At 37.4% G+C, this 20,479-nt stretch overlaps 1 protein-coding gene and 1 pseudogene across 1 annotated transcript in view; both read right to left on the reverse strand.

Moving 5' to 3' along the window:
• Positions 1-477: 477 nt before the first annotated feature.
• The window catches only part of CARNMT1 (carnosine N-methyltransferase 1), a 42,226-nt gene continuing 22,224 nt past the window's right edge, over positions 478-20,479 (reverse strand). Inside the window, exons 6-8 of the mRNA XM_002689664.7 lie at positions 18,881-18,994; positions 3,732-3,835; positions 478-3,074 (exon numbers count right to left, since the gene is read on the reverse strand). Of these exons, the coding sequence (XP_002689710.3) occupies positions 2,973-3,074; positions 3,732-3,835; positions 18,881-18,994 (320 nt within the window). The 3' untranslated portion in view covers positions 478-2,972. The remainder of the gene's footprint in view (positions 3,075-3,731; positions 3,836-18,880; positions 18,995-20,479) is intronic.
• On the reverse strand, positions 15,060-15,220 carry LOC112447942 (uncharacterized; annotated as a pseudogene).

Consider the following 20,479-nt stretch of genomic DNA (forward strand, 5'->3'; position numbering starts at 1 on the left):
GCTAGACACAAGGGTTGTCACAAAACTTCAATTTGTTAAAAAAAACAAAAAACACTATTTGCAAAGTGCAATAAAAGGAGGTATGCCTGTATAATAATATTTCACAGTACAGAGGACCTCATAAAAACCACTGAACTAGGTGGTATCAATCCTCTTTCACAGATGAGGAAACAAACTCAGAGTGCTTTGCCCAAGATCACAAATAATAATTCAGGAAAAGTAAGTGCCAGTCCAGTGCTGGACTGTTGCTGGAATTTTCTTCTACTGGTTCCTTTATAATTCTTGTTTGATTATATAACAAAACCAAAGACCAAGTTTAATTAGTACAAGGCCTAGCATACTCAGAGTTCAACTAATCATATTGACTTTCTAGAAGCATATAAAAGGCTAATCCCAGGGTCCAAATGTATTGTTCTCAATTAATTAAAATTCCCATATCTATGGTTATCCCATGTTAGATGGAAACAAGCAAGCAAATACAGTTTCATAGCAATTGTCAGATTTTAATATTCAAGAAAAATTAAGTCCATCATACACATTAAAAATATAGGAAATTTCATGCAGACATGAAGCTTCCAATTCAGCCTTTGTGGCAACTTTTAGAATGAGTTACATATAAATACAGTACATTTTACAATTCCCAAACTTAATTTTATACTGTGATTTATACAGCTTCTCTTTATATTTTACATATCTCATCTTGCTCACTTGATTAACATACCCTAGCCTGTACTGCTTCCGATTATGGAAATAAAAAAAGAAAAGCAAGCAGAATGACCTATCTCCTCCCACTTTATGAAAAAAATGAAAAATCTGTGTATAGTTATTTAAGAAAAATGTTTTAAACTTTAAGGCTTACACACTTTAGTAGCTATTTCTACACATAATACAAAATTAAATCCTCCAGTGACACCTCTATTATTGATTGATACCACAATTTTCAAGTTTAGAATATATTAACTATAAAAGCTATAAGAGAAAAAAAGGGATGCAAATTTGTGTAGTATATTTTAAAAACAGCATTCATAATATGGAGGAGAAGTCAAGAAACAAATGAAATAACTGATTTCATAATTAACTAAAAGCTGTAATTTAGAAGTACAAATAACATTATTAAAGGATAAAACCTGATAGCAAAAATTTTAAGAAATGCCAACCCATTGGTGTCAACCTGTTTTGCCCTTTATGAGAAAACCAAAATCATTTGTTTTGATACAAGCTGTAAAAAAGTGAATACTTATCAGTGAATAAAAAGCATTTCTAAATTACAAACAGCATGCTTCCTTTCAATGGCTTTTTAGAAATACTTATGCTCTTTTTTAAGTTTCTTTCTTTAAAAGAAAATAAGTTCGTTTTTTTTTTCCCTTGCCATTAATTTCAAGTTCATCCATGTGGTAGGTCAGAATTCCCACTAAATGAACATCTGCCAAGTACTCAGGAACACAAAAAAAGAGAAATAGTTTTTCAGAAACATTCAGTAGATTACATACAGGTGTCTATAACTTGACAAATCAACTTAATGGAATCATTTATCACATCATGGGCATAAAGGCCCCAGGCGCTCCGGTAGTGTATGCAGAAAAGATCCTACTGGTTAGGATGTCAAATCACACCAGGACTCCCCTCACCTAACTGACAATAAAGGTGTAAAGATTTATAAATAAGTTTTCCTATGAAAACATGACATTTATGTTACCAGCACATTACTGAGATTAAGTCTATTTAATTAAAATTGCCACAGAGGTCACTTAATGTCATCACAACCATCTATGAAAATATTCAATATTACTCCCTTTTCTCCAAGAAAAGGTTAAAACACATTAAATTAGTCATCTATTTATCAAGCTACTGGAAAACAGGGTAATAAACATTAAAAAAATACAAAGGAAAACTCCCTCCAAAAAAGATCTGCTAGAGGTAGAAATTTAAAGCAGCATATACTGTTTTAGCTATAGCTATCAGGGAACAAAATGGATACTAATCTGAAATTATGCTAATGGTTGCTGCTTACAGTATTAAATACACAGACCATGGGCAGTTATTTATCCCTAAATTTCAAAATGAAAATTTCTCCACATTAATACTATCATGACAGTTTTTACTAGTATATAATTGTTTTAACGGAAAAAAAAAGTGCTTGCTTTTGTAATTCAGGTAATCTAAAGTAAAGACATTATTGTAAACATCTAACTGACAAACTATTTGTTTATAGTTTGAAATCATATATTTCAAATGGGCAGATTTTATTCTTATTTTCCCAGTTTCCTAGCGGTACCTTTAATAAATACTTGTGTGCCTCACTTAGAATGCTGAGATCTCATATATTTCAGAGTGATCCATGATGAGTATGCTTTCAAAGTGTTCAACTTAGTGTGACCAAAAGACTAATTTGATCCTATAAACTCAGCATTTTGTAAAGATGAAATGTTTGATGCTAACTATAAATCCAGCTGAGCTAGAAAATAAAATAATTTGAATGATAAAAAAGGATAAATATTTTCTGTATAGATTGCTTAGGTTCAAAGTAAACAAAATCCCAATTCCAGATGTTGAAAGTGACAAAGGATCCTTAAAAAATAACAAGTACGATGCATACAAAACAACAAAAAGGGAGATTTTTATGGATTGCAATACTATAAGTTATTCATATGGCAGACTTAACGGACAGCTTCATGAAGACACTGGAAATAAAGTTTTTTCTACTGAAAGATAATTCTGGGCTTCAAGGAAAAAGTATACTTGAAGACATTTCCTCCATTTTTACTTGTGTAGTACAAATATGCATGGCATAGTATATTTCTGAAAAAGCGATAGACATATTAAGAAAATAGACACTATTTCTAAATTTTGTTAGGAATAAGAAGGCACCACTGATTTGAGGTTGTGTCCTGTCATTATGATAGTTGATTCTGAGTTGTTTATTTCAGCATTTGCTATTAAACTTTTTTCTTGATGATAATCACTTGAGACTGTTATTGTGGTTTACGGACCACAAACAAAACACATTCATAGTAGTATTTCATCATGGATAGATCATTCACAGTATATGTTGACAAGACAGATTCTTTTTCCACCTGAAATGCAAACAGTGATCATAATGATGATGAAGACAACATGCTATTTTAAACATATTCTGTGTATTATTCATTTATTACACATACATACCCTCTAAGATTGGCACTGTAAGTAATCTCAAATTACAAACAATAGGTCACACCTACAGTAAGTGGTGAAACTGGAATTCACGCTCAAGAAGTCTTAATTCCAGAGCCTGAACTCTAAACTACTATAATATACTGCTTCTTAAGAACAAACATGTTGTTTTTTAAATGAATCAAATGCTTCTAAATAAACTAAAATAGTCGAAGTAACATGAAACTTTATAATCATATAAGGGAAGACCACGCAGTACAAAAGTACATATAGTAAACTATCCCTCTTACATCTGACCTCTCATCCCATCTACCTGCGATGTGTCTACAAAGGCCAGTATTATGATAGTGGTCAGCTAACCCTTATTGAAAGGTGATTATACTAGGTATGACAGCTTTCCACTTACATACACATTATCCCAAATCCTTATAATTCTAAAAGCTAAGAAGTATTATTTTCACTTCATGGGTTAGAAAACAAAAGAGGTTAAGAAGTAAAGCCAGTAACTGCCATGATATCACCATTTCTGTTTGAGTGCTCTGAAAGTTAAACTTTGACAATACTCATTCCATCCTTACCTCTAACTGGAATCCATACTGCAGAACAACATTTTTTATATCCTCATAGCTTAATTCTATGGAAAGTTCATTCGCCAAATTTTCAAAGTGGTACAGCAGAGGACCTATAATTTAAAGATATTATGACACTACTTAAATATAAACATACACTACTAGCTGTTTAAACTGAACTCCCAAGTTAAGTAATAAGTTGGGCAGAGGATGAAATATAAAAAGGAGAAGTAAAGAACTGTTATATTTGCCAAAGACAAGTATCCCTAAAACTTTGCCATTTGAGTGCTGGGCCTACATTCACAGGGAGTGAGTCCCTCTGGTGTAAGAGCCTTGCACTGTGATTCTCCCCGTCATGGGCTTTATACCTATTAACTCTCTAAGTTCCTGAAGGACTGGCTGACTCACAGAATACCAGGTCCCCAAAATGCAAGGGTATACTGTAACTATAATTCCATAAGTATATGCAAAACTGCAGTTACAAACTATTTTGTGAAAACAGAGAAGGGTCTTCAAGCCAGGCTGGGCAGGAAAAGGTGTAGGGGTAAGGGGGGTTGGAGAGTTATAGGTATGGCTTCCTGGAAGGAAAAGGTGATACTAGAGCTGGTGTATTATTTTTTTTTTTTTTGGCTTGTGGGATCCTAGTTCCTCAACCAGTGATCGAACCCAGGCAACCACAGTACAGATGTTCCAAGTCCTAATCACTGGACCACCTAAAGCTGGCTTTTTTAAAGCACAGTTAATATTCCAGCTCTAACACCAACTAATTCTTCCCCACCTGTAACATGACTTTAATGTGATATAACACACCATGCATACAGAAGGTGCTAGGTTAACCACAGCTATTACAACTTTTTAAAATGACATCCCCCCTTTATTATTCTCTCACTCTAGACATCCAAGGAACTGTTATCTGACTCAAACCAGATATTCCATTCTTTTAAATTTCACATTTTGCCCAATCTATCAACTTCATCCAGGTAACATTATCATTCCATAGTTATACTAAGGGACTAGACAATCTTCTCTTTACTTTCATTGGGTTAATTATAAATCCTGAGACCAACTCACCACCCCCACCCTACCTCACTCCTCTTACCATGTGTTAATAAGCACAAGAGATAAAAGCAACAAACAAGACAAAATTGCTGGTCCCAAACTGCTGAGCACTCTGTGGAACTTACTTAGGGTTAAAAGGTTTTCTTCTTTGTTTTTTTTTTTTTACTGTACATAAACCACTAGAATAAAATAATTATAATTTATATATTAGTGTTCTTTTCAAGGAGAAGGCAATGGCACCCCACTCTAGTACTCTTGCCTGGAAAATCCCATTGATGGAGGACCCTCGTAGGCTGCAGTCCATGGGGTCACTAAGAGTCAGACATGACTGAGTGATTTCACTTTAACTTTTTACTTTCATGCATTGGAGAAGGAAATGGCAACCCACTCCAGTGTTCTTGCCTGGAGAATTCCAGGGACGGGGGAGCCTGGTGGGCTGCCGTCTATGGGGTCGCACAGAGTCAGACACGACTGAAGCGACTTAGCAGTAGCAGCAGCAGTTCTTTTCAAAAGATAGTAATGATTGCCCACCAAACTACTCTATCAAAGTTAAGTTCCTGTTAAGTTTTATTAGTACTAGTAAAAATGGACGGTGCTATCATTTACTGAGCACCTGTTGTATCCAAGATCATCCCAAAGCTTTTGAAGCATTCTTTTATTAAAGAATGCAGAGCCTCACAGCCAAGTATCTCCAGTACTAAAGCGTATGCTGTTCCTCCTCTATTATTTGAAGAACCTCCAATAATACTGTTTTATTATATTTACATAAACACATTCCTATACTTCTTACAGACTCAGACCATATTTTATTTCTACTCATGTTGTGTTTCATTACAAGCTACGTGAACAAAGGAACATGTCTTATGTTTCTTTTTAATCCATTATAATGCCCAGCATAGCACTGAATATAGTTAATCATCTGTAATTTTACCACCTGAAGACAACCATTACAGTTGCTTTGTATTTTTCAGTCTCCTACTACAAATGGTACTTCAACAAACATATCTGCTTATATTTCAGAAATATATTACAAAGACATGCCTTGCAGTGGAGTTTCTAGGTCAAAGAGAGTAAATATTTTTACTAACTTGATTCAGACTGCCAAAATGCTTTCCAAAACAGACATACTACTTTTCACTCACAATTGCAATTAAGTACTTGTTTTAACACCTTACTTAACAAGGGGTGGGAATGCAATGGTACCGTCACTCTGGAAAACTGGTTGGCGGTTTGTTGTAAAGTTATACATGCATGTTCCACATATGACCCATCAATTCCACCAGCAGGAATGAAAGCTTGTAGCTACACAGAGATTTATACATGAGGGTTTATAGCAACTTTATTCATAATCATAATAATTTGGAAACAACCCAAATGTCCATCAGCCAGCCAAAGAATAAACAGAATGTAGTATATCCATACAATGAAATACTACTCAGCAATAAAAAGAAAAAAGCCACTGGTACATGCAACAAAATGGATGAATTTCAAAAGCATTATGCTAAGTGAAGGATGCCAGACACAAAAAGCAGCTTACTCTATGATTCTATTTATATGGTTTTCTGGCAAAGGGAGAACTATAATAACATAGTTCTACCTGCCAGATACTGAAGATGAGAGAACTGACTACAAAGGTCAGAAAAGACCTTTTTCGGGCAAGTGATAGAAATGTTCCCTATCTTGATAGATGTAATGGCTGCATGATTATCCAGCTTCCAAAATACTTCAAGTTATACATTTTAAAAAAGTGAATTTATTATATGTTAACTATACCCCTCCTCAAAAAATCTAAATTATAAAGAAAAAACACACCAAGTATTTTTATTAAACTAAGTATTTGCTAATTTGGCAAGAGGAAAATGATAGGCCATGCATAATTTCATCTGCATTATCTTGAGGCTGAGCAGTTTTTCACATTTATTATGCTCATTCTTTACTATTTTTAAATTTTTATTTTTTTAATTTACTTTATGGCCATGCCACAAGTCATGCAAGATGTGAGTTCACCAACCAGGGATTGAAACTGTGCCCCCTGCAGTGGAAGAACAAAGTCTTAACCACTGGACCACCAAGGAAGTCCCCAGCTCATTCTTTAAAGGAATGTTTATCAAGCACCAAGCAAATACCTGGCACTGAATATATAAAGATGAATAAAACACTATCACAATCCTGAAGGAGTTCTTTATTTTCTCAATTCTCCTGTCTCTTCACAGTTTTTAAAATTTTTTATTGAAGGGATAATTGCTTTACAGAATTTTGCTGTTTTCTGTCAAGCCTCAACATGAAATCAGCCATAGGTATACATATGTCCCCTCCCTTTGGAAACTCCCTCCCAATCCCACCCCTCTAGGTTGATACAGAATCCCTCTTTGAGTTTCCTGAGTCATACAGCAAGTTCCCATTGGCTATCTATTTTACATACAGTAATATGTTTCCATGTTTCTCTTTCCATACATCTCACCCTCTCCTCCCCTCTCCCCATGTCCATAAGTCTATTCTCTATGTCTGTTTCTCCACTGCTGCCCTGTAAATAAATTCTTCAGAACCATTTTTCTAGATTCTGTATATGTGCGTTAGAATATGATATTTATCTTTCTCTTTCTGACTCACTTCACTGTTTCAGGTTCATCCACCTCATCAGAACTGACTCAAATGCGTTGTAATGGCTGAGTAATATTCCATTATGTATATGTACCACAACTTCTTTATCCATTCATCTGTCAACGGGCATCTAGGTTGCTTCCATGCTCTAGCTATTGTAAATAGTGCTGTAATGAACAATGGGATGCGTGTGTCTTTTTCAACCCTGGTTTCCTCAGGGTATATGCCTAGGAGTGGGATTGCTGGGTCATACGGTGGTTTTATTCCTAGTTTCTTAAGGAATCTCCATATTGTCTTCCATAGTGGCTGTATCAATTTACATTCCCACCAACAGTACAAGAGCATTCCCTTTTCTCCACACCCTCTCCAGCATTTATTATTTGTGGACTTTTTGATGATGGCCACTCTGACTGGTGTGAAGTGATATCTCATCGTGGTTTTGATTTGCATTTCTCTAATAATGAGCGATGTTGAGCATCTTTTCATGTGTTTGTTAGCCATCCGTATGTCTTCTTTGGAGAAATGTCTATTTAGGTCTTTACCCCACTTTTTCACTGGGTTGTTTGTTTTCCTGGTACTGAGTTGTATGAGCTGCTTGTATGAAATTAATCCTTTGTCAGTTGTTTCATTTGCTATTATTTTCTCTCATTCCTAGGGTTGTCTTTTCACCTTGCTTATAGTTTCCTTTCCTATGCAAAATCTTTTAAGTTTAATCAGGTCCCACTTGTTTACTTTTGTTTTTATTTCCATTACCCTAGGAGGTGGGTGATAGAGGATCTAGCTTTGGATTAACGTCATTGAGTGTTCTGCCTCTGTTTTCCTCTAAGAGTTTTATAGTTTCTGTTCTTACATTTATGTCTTTAATCCATTTTGTCTTCACTTTTTCTTTAATGACAATAACAGAAGCAAAGAAAACATTTTTCCCTTAACTGTAAGTATAATGTAAGCTCAATAACAGAAAGCTAAAATAACATGAACAACATAAAATCAAACCCATGTCTAATCCTAGTAAAGACAGATAACCACTTGAAAACTTAATGTATCTCCTTGCAGTCTTTCCTTGACGCATTAGAATGAGATATTACATGTACAGTTTTGCATCTTATAGCCCAGGGAAACAAACAACTATAAGCAAGAGCCAGCAGCAACAAGAGAAAGCAGAGGCTGACCTGCAAAGATGTGAGATATTACAATTATCATACAAAATACACTATTTTCAGAGAAGTAAAAGACCATTGAGAAAACATATGCAGAGAACAGAACCTTCTTAAATGGCATAGCTAACCAAAAACAAACAAAAAAACAAAATAATAAAAATAACCCCCCCACACACACACACACAGTCCCCACCAAATAGAAATGAAATAGATGTCAGACACAGTGAAACAAAAAAATTGTGAATGGGAAGACAGGTCAGAATAAATTACCTAGAATGCAGGACAGACAGACCAAAACAAGAAAAAAAAAAATAGCAAGTAAAGCAAAGTGAAAGCTTTGTTGAGAAGGTCGAGAGTACATTTGACTGCATTTCCAGAAGAAGAGAAAAAGAATGTGGGAGAGGAGGTACACAAAGAAATAATAACTGTTATTATTTATTTTGATGCTAAGGTTGTCTCATTGGCAAGTGGAGATCTGTTTTAAGCTAAGATTTTTCAGAACTGATGAAACAATTTACAGACTCAGGTGGCCCAACAAACTGTATAGATTTTAAAAAGAACAATTTACATCTGAATGTAATATTGAGCCTGAAAAAAACTACAAAGTGAAAATCTTAAAAAACAAAACTGATTACTCAAAGAAGCAACAATTAAAATAGCTGAATTATAAACAACAAAATAGAAGCTGCTGGAATGATGTCTTAAATGTGCTGAAAGCTATATGCCAACTTTGTACTCCGTACCTAAAGTTGCTATGGAACTAGAAGTATGAGCATAAACTCACGATTTATAAACATGAACTCATGTTTATAGACATAGAAGGATACATACATATACTTATAAAAAGGCCTAGAAGCAACACCATGACAGTGGGAGAATGCAGAATTTTGTTTCTACATACCATTCCCCATTAAAAGGAGCCAGAAATCCTTGGAAAAACTGGCTGATCTCAGGCAGAAAAAGGGGAAGATGAGCCCAGAATACCTAGTTATGCCAGAAAGAAGATGCTCAGACAATGGCAGGGATATGTCAAAAGGACACAGGAGCCAGCTTGAAGGAGATCCCATTTTCCTGAATCTGGGATCAGATTAGATCAGATCAGAGAAGTCGCTCAGTCGTGTCCGACTCTTTGCAACCCCATGAATGGCAGCACGCCAGGCCTCCCTGTCCATCACCAACTCCCGGAGTTCACTCAGACTCACGTCCATCGAGTCAGTGATGCCATCCAGCATCTCATTCTCTGTCATCCCCTTCTCCTCCTGTCCCCAATCCCTCCCAGCATATGAGTCTTTTCCAATGAGTCAACTCTTCACATGAGGTGGCCAAAGTACTGGAGTTTCAGCTTTAGCATCATTCCCTCCAAAGAAATCCCAGGGCTGATCTCCTTCAGAATGGACTGGTTGGATCTCCTTGCAGTCCAAGGGACTCGCAAGAGTCTTCTCCAACACCACAGTTCAAAACCATCAATTCTTCAGTGCTCAGCCTTCTTCACAGTCCAACTCTCACATCCATACATGACCACAGGAAAAACCATAGCCTTGACTAGACGAACCTTTGTTGGCAAAGTAATGTCTCTGCTTTTGAATATGCTATCTAGGTTGGTCATAACATTCCTTCCAAGGAGTAACTGTCTTTTAATTTCATGGCTGCAGTCACCATCTGTAGTGATTTTGCAGCCCCCAAAAATAAAGTCTGACACTGTTTCCACTGTTTCCCCATCTATTTCCCATGAAGTGGTGGGACCGGATGCCATGATCTTCGTTTTCTGAATGTTGAGCTTTAAGCCAACCTTTTCACTCTCCACTTTCACTGTCATAAAGAGGCTTTTGAGTTCCTCTTCACTTTCTGCCATAAGGATGTCATCTGCATATCTGAGGTTATTGATATTTCTCCCGGCAATCTTGATTCCAGCTTGTGCTTCTTCCAGTCCAGCGTTTCTCACGATGTACTCTCCATATAAGTTAAATAAACAGGGTGACAATATACAGCCTTGACGAACTCGTTTTCCTATTTGGAACCAGTCTGTTGTTCCATGTCCAGTTCTAACTGTTGCTTCCTGACCTGCATACAAATTTCTCAAGAGGCAGATCAGGTGGTCTGGTATTCTCATCTCTTTCAGAATTTTCCACAGTTGATTGTGATCCACACAGTCAAAGGCTTTGGCATAGTCAATAAAGCAGAAATAGATGTTTTTCTGGAACTCTCTTGCTTTTTCCATGATCCAGAGGGTGTTGGCAATTTGATCTCTGGTTCCTCTGCCTTTTCTAAAACCAGCTTGAACATCAGGAAGTTCACGGTTCACATTTTGCTGAAGCCTGGCTTGGAGAATTTTGAGCATTACTTTACTAGAGTGTGACATGAGTGCAATTGTGCGGTAGTTTGAGCATTGTTTGGCATTGCCTTTCTTTGGGATTGGAATGAAAACTGACCTTTTCCAATCCTGTGGCCACTGCTGAGTTTTCCAAATTTGCTAGCATATTGAGTGCAGCACTTTCACAGCATCATCTTTCAGGATTTGGAATAGCTCCACTGGAATTCCATCACCTCCACTAGCTTTGTTCATAGTGATGCTTTCTAAGGCCCACTTGACTTCACATTCCAGGATGTCTGGCTCTAGGTCAGTGATCACACCATCGTGATTATCTGGGTCGTGAAGATCTTTTTTGTACAGTTCTTCTGTGTATTCTTGCCACCTCTTCTTAATATCTTCTGCTTCTGTTAGGTCCATACCATTTCTGTCCTTTATCTAGCTCATCTTTGCATGAAGTGTTCCTTTGGTATCTCTGATTTTCTTGAAGAGATCCCTAGTCTTTCCCATTCTGTTGTTTTCCTCTATTTCTTTGCATTGATTGCTGAGGAAGGCTTTCTTATCTCTTCTTGCTATTCTTTGGAACTCTGCATTCAGATGTTTATATCTTTCCTTTTCTCCTTTGCTTTTCACTTCTCTTTTTTTCACAGCTATTTGTAAGGCCTCCCCAGACAGCCATTTTGCTTTTTTGCATTTCTTTTCTATGGGAATGGTCTTGATCCCTGTCTCCTGTACAATGTCATGAACCTCATTCCATAGTTCATCAGGCATTCTATCTATCAGATCTAGGCCCTTAAATCTATTTCTCACTTCCACTGTATAATCATAAGGGATTTGATCTAGGTCAATACTGAATGGTCTGGTGGTTTTCCCTACTTTCTTCAATTTAAGTCTGAATTTGGCAATAAGGAGTTCATGGTCTGAGCCACAGTGAGCTCCTGGTCTTGTTTTTGCTGACTGTATAGAGCTTCTCCATATTTGGCTGCAAAGAATATAATCAATCTGATTTCAGTGTTGACCATCTGGTGATGTCCATGTATAGAGTCTTCTCTTGTGTTGTTGGAAGAGGGTGTTTGTTATGACCAGTGCATTTTCTTGGCAAAACTCTATTAGTCTTTGCCCTTCTTCATTCCATATTCCAAGGCCAAATTTGCCTGTTCCTCCAGGTGTTTCTTGACTTCCTACTTTTGCATTCCAGTCCCCTATAATGAAAGGGACATCTTTTTTGGGTGTTAGTTCTAAAAGGCCTTGTAGGTCTTCACAGAACCGTTCAACTTCAGCTTCTTCAGCATTACTGGTTGGGGCATAGACTTGGATTACTGTGATATTAAATGGTTTGCCTTGGAAATAAACAGAGATCATTCTGTAGTTTTTGAGATTGCATCCAAGTACTGCATTTCAGACTCTTTTGTTGACCATGATGGCCACTGCATTTCTTCTGAGGGATTCCTGCCCGCAGTAGTAGATATAATAGTCATCTGAGTTAAATTTACCCATTCCAGTCCATTTCAGTTCGCTGATTCCTAGAATGTCGACATTCACTCTTGCCATCTCTTGTTTGACCACTTCCAATTTGCCTTGATTCATGGACCTGACATTCCAGGTTCCTAATGCAATATTGCTCTTTACAGCATTGGACCTTGCTTCTATCACCAGTCACAATCACAGCTGGGTATTGTTTTTGCTTTGGCTCTATCCCTTCATTCTTTCTGGAGTTAGTTCTCCATTGATCTCCAGTAGCATATTGGGCACCTACTGACCTGGGGAGTTTTTCTTTCAGTATCCTATCATTTTGCCTTTTCATACTGTTCATGGGGTTCTCAAGGCAAGAATACTGAAGTGGTTTGCCATTCCCTTCTCCAGTGGACCACATTCTGTCAGATAAGTTGATTTAAATCATTTATATCCTTAAGCTTCTAAAAGTTCCAGTTAAGAGACAGTGATTATTAGACTAGATGAAGTGGAAGTCATTCAGATGTGTAAAACTCTTTGTGACCCCATGGACTATACAGTCCATGGAATTTTCCAGGTCCGAATACTGGAGGGGGTAGCCGTTCCCTTCTCCAGGGGATCTTCCCAATCCAGGGATTGAACCCAGGTCTCCCTCATTGCAGGTGGATTCTTTACCAGCTGATCCACCAGGGAAGCAAAATTTAACTATATGCTGTATATAAGAGATACGTCTAAAACATAAAGATACAGAAAAGATTTAAGAGAAAAAGATCCAACATACAATTATTAAAAGCTCAGTAACTGTATTAATATGTCCACTTAAAGAAACATGGCTTACATCCATGCAAAACAGACAGCCAGTACCCAAACCCCAGGAAAAAGCTTTGTAGGCAGGGTAGGGAGGTGTTGTGGGTAGAAATACGGTAACTGGTGGTCACTGTCCAATCATTTTCCAATGCAGACTTTTAATTGATCCTCTTCTTTTCTGTCCTATATTTCATCCTCACTCTTTATTAGCCCATGCTTTCATAAATTCTGCTCCTTTTCCATTCACTTTTTCCAGTGAATTAAACTTCTGGTCTCCTGGCTGAGCATGGTCTGGAAATGTACATAAGGTGGGTGTCTTGGAAGAGGTCAGCTATTCCCTACATATAGACTTTCAATTTATGTTTGTTTCATTTGGTGCCTCATTTTCTATGGTTATTCCAGGTCAACTGGCTGTATTCACATTGGTTTCTTTGCAAAACTTATCCATCTACCCTATCTTCTGAAATACTGTTACATTCTTTTGTCCCCTGATGACATCCTTCCATTCTTTATCCATGTTTATAACTTTTTATGAACTGTTAACATGATCTCAATGAGGAACTAATATATGTGTCCAAGTGTCCAATCATCTACCTTTTATAGGCAATCTCTCATGTTTTTAAAAATTCTGTAGCTTTATAGTGCTTTAAACTCTAATAGGCTCCATTTCTCATTACACATTACAAAGATCTCCTTTGGTACTTTAACTTGCTAATTCTTCCAGATGAAGGTAGATTCACTTTGATAACTGCCTGCCTTCCACTATCCAACTATGTATCAGGGCATGAGTGTACACACAGACACATAGACACAAACACTTCTGCACCCCCACTTTTTAAATTACATATAGATGCATTTAAGGGGTACTAGTCACCACGAAAAACCGAAAAACAGGATGCATAGGCATTTTTTCTGCATTTTGCAAAATCAGAGCCTTTCCCAAAGGATATGTGCATACATAACCGTTCCCTTGAAAAGCTCACTAGTTTTCCCAAACCTGGAAAACATAGTGAGTACCTTAAATACCCCTCAGAGCATTTTATAAGTTAATAATATTCCCAACTCTAATTTCATACACTGTGGCAAATTTTTCATTATAACTTCAAATATAACTTTTTAGTATTCCAGAATGGCTAGTGGGCATATTTCTCATTACATATGAATATACTGACATTCTGGTCTATATAAGCATCAGTTTAGTTCAGTTGCTCAGTCACGTCCGACTCTTTGCGACCCCATGAACTGCAGCACGCCAGGCTTCCCTGTCCATCACCAACTCCCAGAGTTTACACAAACTCATGTCCATTGAGTTGGTGATGCCATCCAACCATCTCATCCTCTGTCGTCCCCTTCTCCTCCTGCCCCCAATCCCTCCCAGCATCAGGGTCTTTCAAATGAGTCAGTTCTTTGCATTAGGTGGCCGAAGTATTGGAGTTTCAGCTTCAGCCCTTCCAATGAATATTCAGGACTGATTTCCTTTAGGATGGACTGGTTGGATCTCCTTGCAGTCCAAGGGACTCTCAAGAGTCTTCTCCAACACCACAGTTCAAAAGCATCAATTCTTTGGCACTCAGCTTTCTTTGTAATCCAACTCTCACATCCATACATGACTACTGGGAAAACCATAGCCTTGACTAGATGGACCTTTGTTGGCAAAGTAATGTCTCTGCTTTTTAATATGCTGTCTAGGTCGGTCATAACTTTTCTTCCAAGGAGTAAGCATCTTTTTATTTCATGGCTGCAGTCACCATCTGCAGTGATTTTGGAGCCCACAAAAATAAAGTCTGTCACTGTTTCCACATCTATTTGCCATGACGTGATGGGACTAGATGCCATGATCTTAGTTTTCTGAATGTTGAGCTTTAAGCCAACTTTTTCACTCTCTTCTTTCACTTTCATCAAGAGGCTCTTTAGTTCTTCTTCACTTTCTGCCATAAAGGTGGTGTCATCTGCATAAGTTAGACTGAAATTGTCCCCAAGGGGCTAGGGACACATTCTCAGTTTACAGATGAAACTAAGTTTCCAAGTCTACATAACTGAAGCCCAAACCACAGGAATGTTATGAATTTACCAATGTACTACACTTGATCTTAGCCAAAAGGCCGAGAAGCGATTGAATTTACCAATGTAAATGCCATTTTATCATCATGTCTCTTAGCAGCCAATCAATCTTCTGTGGCATCTTAAAATTACTTTGATCCTTATTTCAAATTCTAAAACAATGCATCCATTCATATACATAACAGTTAACTCCAAGTGAGGAAGAAGCACTAGATTCCTACCCTTGTGAAACTCAGAAACTAGTAGGGGAAACAAAATGATGAGTGACTACACCACAATGCATTAAATGCTGACAGACTTGTGAGAGTATAAAAGAGAAATAACATAATATTTAACCCAATCTGAAAGGATCTCCTGAGCAGAGTGTTAAAGAGCACATATAGGGAAGAGCCAAATGAAAATTGAGAGGAAAGAGAAAGGGCTTTCTAGGTCAGAAGACTAGTACCTGAGGTCAGGACAAGGAAGGATAGTCAAAACAAAACAAAAAATGAAGCTGAGACACAAGACAGAAGAGAGATCACAAAAGGCACTGTATACATCCAGAAGGGTTTAGGTTACCAACAAAGCTAGACTTTTATGCTGGAGAGATCTGATAAGAATAGATTTGCACATTGGGAAGATCACTTTGGTGGTAAATGGAGAAGTAAAAGGAGTGTAAAACATTGACGGTAACTTACAAGTACAGTGGTTGAGAAACCCTGGGTTAAAAAGAAATACAAGAGCTATTAAGGAGTTTTAGGAGGTAAAACTTATAGACTGACTAGATGCAGATGGAGAAGAAGAGAGGTTAAAGGCCTACACCAGTTTTCTGGTTGGGGAAATCTGAGTAGATGATGGAACAGAAAAGGCAAAGGGGAAGCATGGGCATCATTTCCTCCAGACACATGCATTAGGAAGCATCTGTGGTACATCCAAGTTGGACACACTGGCTTGGAGCATAAGAGAAACTCCCTGGTAAGAAGAGTGGAAGCCCTCTTCTTAACTGATATCCTGTTAACAAACATGCTGAATTAACTGTGATGCCAATGACAGACCACAGGCCACACCTCAGCACATCTACTCTTATCAAACAGTATACTTACCAAGGGCCACATGTATTTCCTCCATGCAGTTGTAACTGTTGTTATTATATAACTTAATAAAATATTAATAAACCAATAAATGTTCAAAAAGAAAAGTTGTTTCTATGAAAGTTAAGTCAAATGCTCTGGAAATACACAAAACCTTATATAACAAAATAACTGGTATGAAAAATTTTAGACACATAAACACACAGTCAGAATAAAGGTGAGTTATAGACTGACCCAGTGCAAGCCTGCAGAGGTAGCTGATTAGGCAGTCAAGGGGTTGGATCTGGACTGTCAGCCCATCTGCCATATATAAACGCCACAACTTTTCTGCTAGTTACTGAACCCAAGATTCAGTTTCTTCAACTATACAGTAAACTCCACTTCAACATATGGTTGTTCTGAGACTACACAGGTATTTTTTAAGTGGCCAACATTATGCCTAACAACAAGGAAACAAATACCCAGTTGGTAATGCTATCTTTCAGTCATTCCTTCAGTAAAGGAGTACTTTTCTTTTAAGGAAGACTCAAAGTTTGAGATAATTGCTTCATATCATGGCTATATATTACGCTGCTCTCATCTGTCTTATGGACTTCTAAAAAGAAGTTTGGAAAAGACCTACTATGACCTGGAGGCTTAGACCTACTGACTACATCTCTGGTAAGCTAAATCATTAAAGAGAGCAAGTAACAGAACCTACCAACAGAACTACACCAATACTGAAGACCAAGGACTCAATATTTACTTGACTTTTACGTATATAGTCTTTCTTAATAAAGATTATCTATCTTACTAAAAAAGAAAAGTATGTTTACCTTGATTATCATTACTTCCCCTTTATTTTAAAGGAACAGGATAAAATGTGCAATTTCCCTTAGGCTCCAGAGGGAAAGGACCACGTCATACTCATCATTTGATTTCTAGCAACCAGCAATAGGATGCAGTAAAAAGGTTTTTGCATAAATGAAATTATATTTCTACTCTTTCTTAAATTTAAAGGAGATACATAAGTTATCATACCTACTCTTTCCCCATACATATATATACTGGGGAGGAGGATTTCATGGGAGAGATTAAGTGCTTCCCCTCAAATGTTTCATTACAGAAATTTTAAAAGACCACTCTCTCCTGAACAGAAGTGCTGTTTCTCCATGGAGTGGAGAATTGGGAAGATGAGGGAATGATTATCATTGAATTAATAATTAGTACCTCTTTGGGCTTCCCTTGAAGCTCAGTCAGTAAAGAATCTGCCTGCAATGCATGAGACCTGGGTTCGATTCCTGAGTAAGGAAGATCCCCTGGAGAAGGAAATGGCAACCCACTCTAGTATTTTTGCCTGGAGAATCCCATGGACAGAGGAGCCTGGTGGGCTACAGTCCATGGGGTTGCAAGAGTTGGACACGACTTAGTAACTAAACCACCACCACCTCTTTGAAATTATGGCTGCTATGAGACTGACCTAGTATGAATATACAACTTTTGGGGGTTCCACTGCTTTTGGAGGGACTAGCTATGATTGGAGGAACTGCACCACCAACTAGAATGCAATCTAAAGGAAACTATGGAGGTTTTAAAACATGTACAACATTGAAAGAGAGTTCCCTTTTCTCCACACCTTTTCCAGCATTTATTGTTTGTAGATATTTTGGTGATGGCCATTCTGACCAGTGTGAAGTGATACTTCATTGTAGTTTTGATTTGCATTTCTAATAATGAGTGATGTTGAGCATCTTTTAATGTGTTTATTAGCCATCTGTCTTTGGAGAAATGTCTGCACTGTTAGTGGGAATGTAAATTGATATGGCTATTATAGAGAACCGTATGGAGATTCCTTAAAAAAGCGAGGAATAAAAATATCATACAATGCAACAATCCCACTATGGTTCCAAAACCATAACTGGAAAAGACACATGTACCCCTATGTTCACTGCAGCACTATTTATAAGAGCTAGGATATGGAGGAGATGTCCACTGACAGATGAATGGATAAAGAAGATGTGGTACATACAGAATAGAATATTACTCAGCCATAAAAAAACGCATTGAGTAAATTCTGATGAAGTAAATGAACCCAGTGGCTGTTATACCGAGTCAAGTAAGTCAGAAAGAGGAAAACAAATATTGTATATTAACACATGTACATGGAGTCTGGAAAGATAGTACTGATGGAACCTATTTGCAGGGCCGCAGTGGACAGACTTGGTGAGCAGACTTGTGGACACAGTGGAGGAGGGAGAGGGTGGGACGAATTAAGAGTAGCATGGAAAAATACACATTGCCACATGTAAAATGGGTAGCCAGTGACAAATTTGCTGTATGATGAAGGGAGCTCAAACTTGGTGCTCTGTGACAACACAGAGGGGTAGAATGGGTGGGAGATGGAAGACAGGTTCAGGAAGAAGGGGACATATGTGACATGTTTCATGTTGATGTATGGCAGATGCATGTTGATGTATGGCAGAAACCAACACGATATTATACAGCAATTATCCTCCGATTAAAAATATATTATTTAAAAAACCAAACGTATCACATAATGGCAACTTTTGTGAATATTTAGTACTGTGTGTGAAGTTACCAATGCAGAACAGCTATAAGTATTCAGATTAATGTACAGGTTCTAATAAATACTGAGGAACTTACCTAGATTTATCCAAATTCCACCTGGCTTGAGTATTTTCCATATTGTATCAATATAATCAATTACATTGTGAGCTGTGTCTATGAAGAAACAGGTAGCAATACAGTCCCAGGTATCTATTTAAGGAAAATCAAATTACTACATGTCACTACATGTTTTGCCTTTTCATGAATTCTATAAATGAACCAGCTACCTCTTTACAGATACGAATATTTAACTACAGAGGTATAGAAGCTAAACTCTTTCAATCAAATACTATAATCTAGCCAACCAAATAAATCATTTACAAAATATGCCATCATTCATAAAAGCTTTTATTGCTAATTTGATAATGTAACCAATTTGGAAATCATTTTTGATAACCTATATCACTATATCTGCACCAAATAATATTTATGAGTTTTGTTTATAATCTTTTCAATTTTTAGCTTTATTTAAATCAGTTATGATGACTCTAATAAAAATTTTAACAATTAAAAATTTTTTAAAATTTAAAAATAAAATCAGTTGCAATGAAATTAACAATCATTTTAATTTTAAGTTGTGATTTAAACCAGTGTTAACTACCAATTCTGGAAGGTTTCAAAAAAGACTGAATGCATCTGCTGCCAACTGAGAAATGAATGGTATCAAAATACATAAGCATCCACCAGTACTTGGGGGAACTGCCAGTTAAAAAGAGGGATGGGACAGTCATCAGCAGAGGGTGAAAAGCCAACAGAGAACAGTTTGGCTTCTGGAGGCCGTGGCTTGGCACAGAGACAGAAGAGACTGCACTGAAAGTGGCTGTCTGTACAGGTAAGGCACTTCATCCAACCATGATCACCTTCCCCATCTCCTCTTTCAAACTGTGCTCCAGAAGAAAGTCATTTTTACATGCCAAAGCAATGTTTTTCATTATTTCACTTCTATTTTGAGACTCTGCTCCCTGACTTATCCTAACACCATCTCTCTCCTTGTACCTTCAATGCAGGATCTCCCAGTGTCAGCATTCAGGGAAAAACAATAACTTCACTACCTTGTTACTCTCCTGCTCTAATCTCTCCAAGGCCTCCCATTCCTCTTCGAGTACAATTTGAAGTCTTAGCTATGGCCTACAAGTCTGTCTCACCAAACCCTCTAACCTCATCTCCCATCACCCGCCCACTGCTCACCATATCCCAGCCAAACTGATCCTCTAGCTCTTCTTGAGCAGAACAAGTGTCCTTCACACCTCAGAATCTTCCTTCCTTTGCCATTTCCTTTGTCTGCAACACTTTTCCCCCATATATCTGAATGACTTGCCTCTTCAGTGTTATGAGGTTCTCTGCTCAATTTTTAAGTTTCCCCCTTAGAAAGACCTTCCTGGTAATTCCATATAAAACAGCAGACCCTCCTCAGTCAATCATTATCCCCTTTACCTGCCTTATTTTTCTTCCTCACAATATTAATTTGTTATTGCCTCGCTCAAAACTAGAATATGGGTTCCCTGTGAGTAGGAACTTTGTTTTGTTCATTGCTGTCTCCGCAGGACCTGGAATATACCTCCTATTTAATAGGTGCTCAACAAATACCTGTTAAACAAACAAACTTGCTGACCCCTCAGCCTTCTTTTTTTCTTT

The sequence above is a fragment of the Bos taurus genome, chromosome 8, assembly GCF_002263795.3.
Source record: "Bos taurus isolate L1 Dominette 01449 registration number 42190680 breed Hereford chromosome 8, ARS-UCD2.0, whole genome shotgun sequence".
Taxonomy (NCBI): Eukaryota; Metazoa; Chordata; class Mammalia; order Artiodactyla; family Bovidae; genus Bos; species Bos taurus.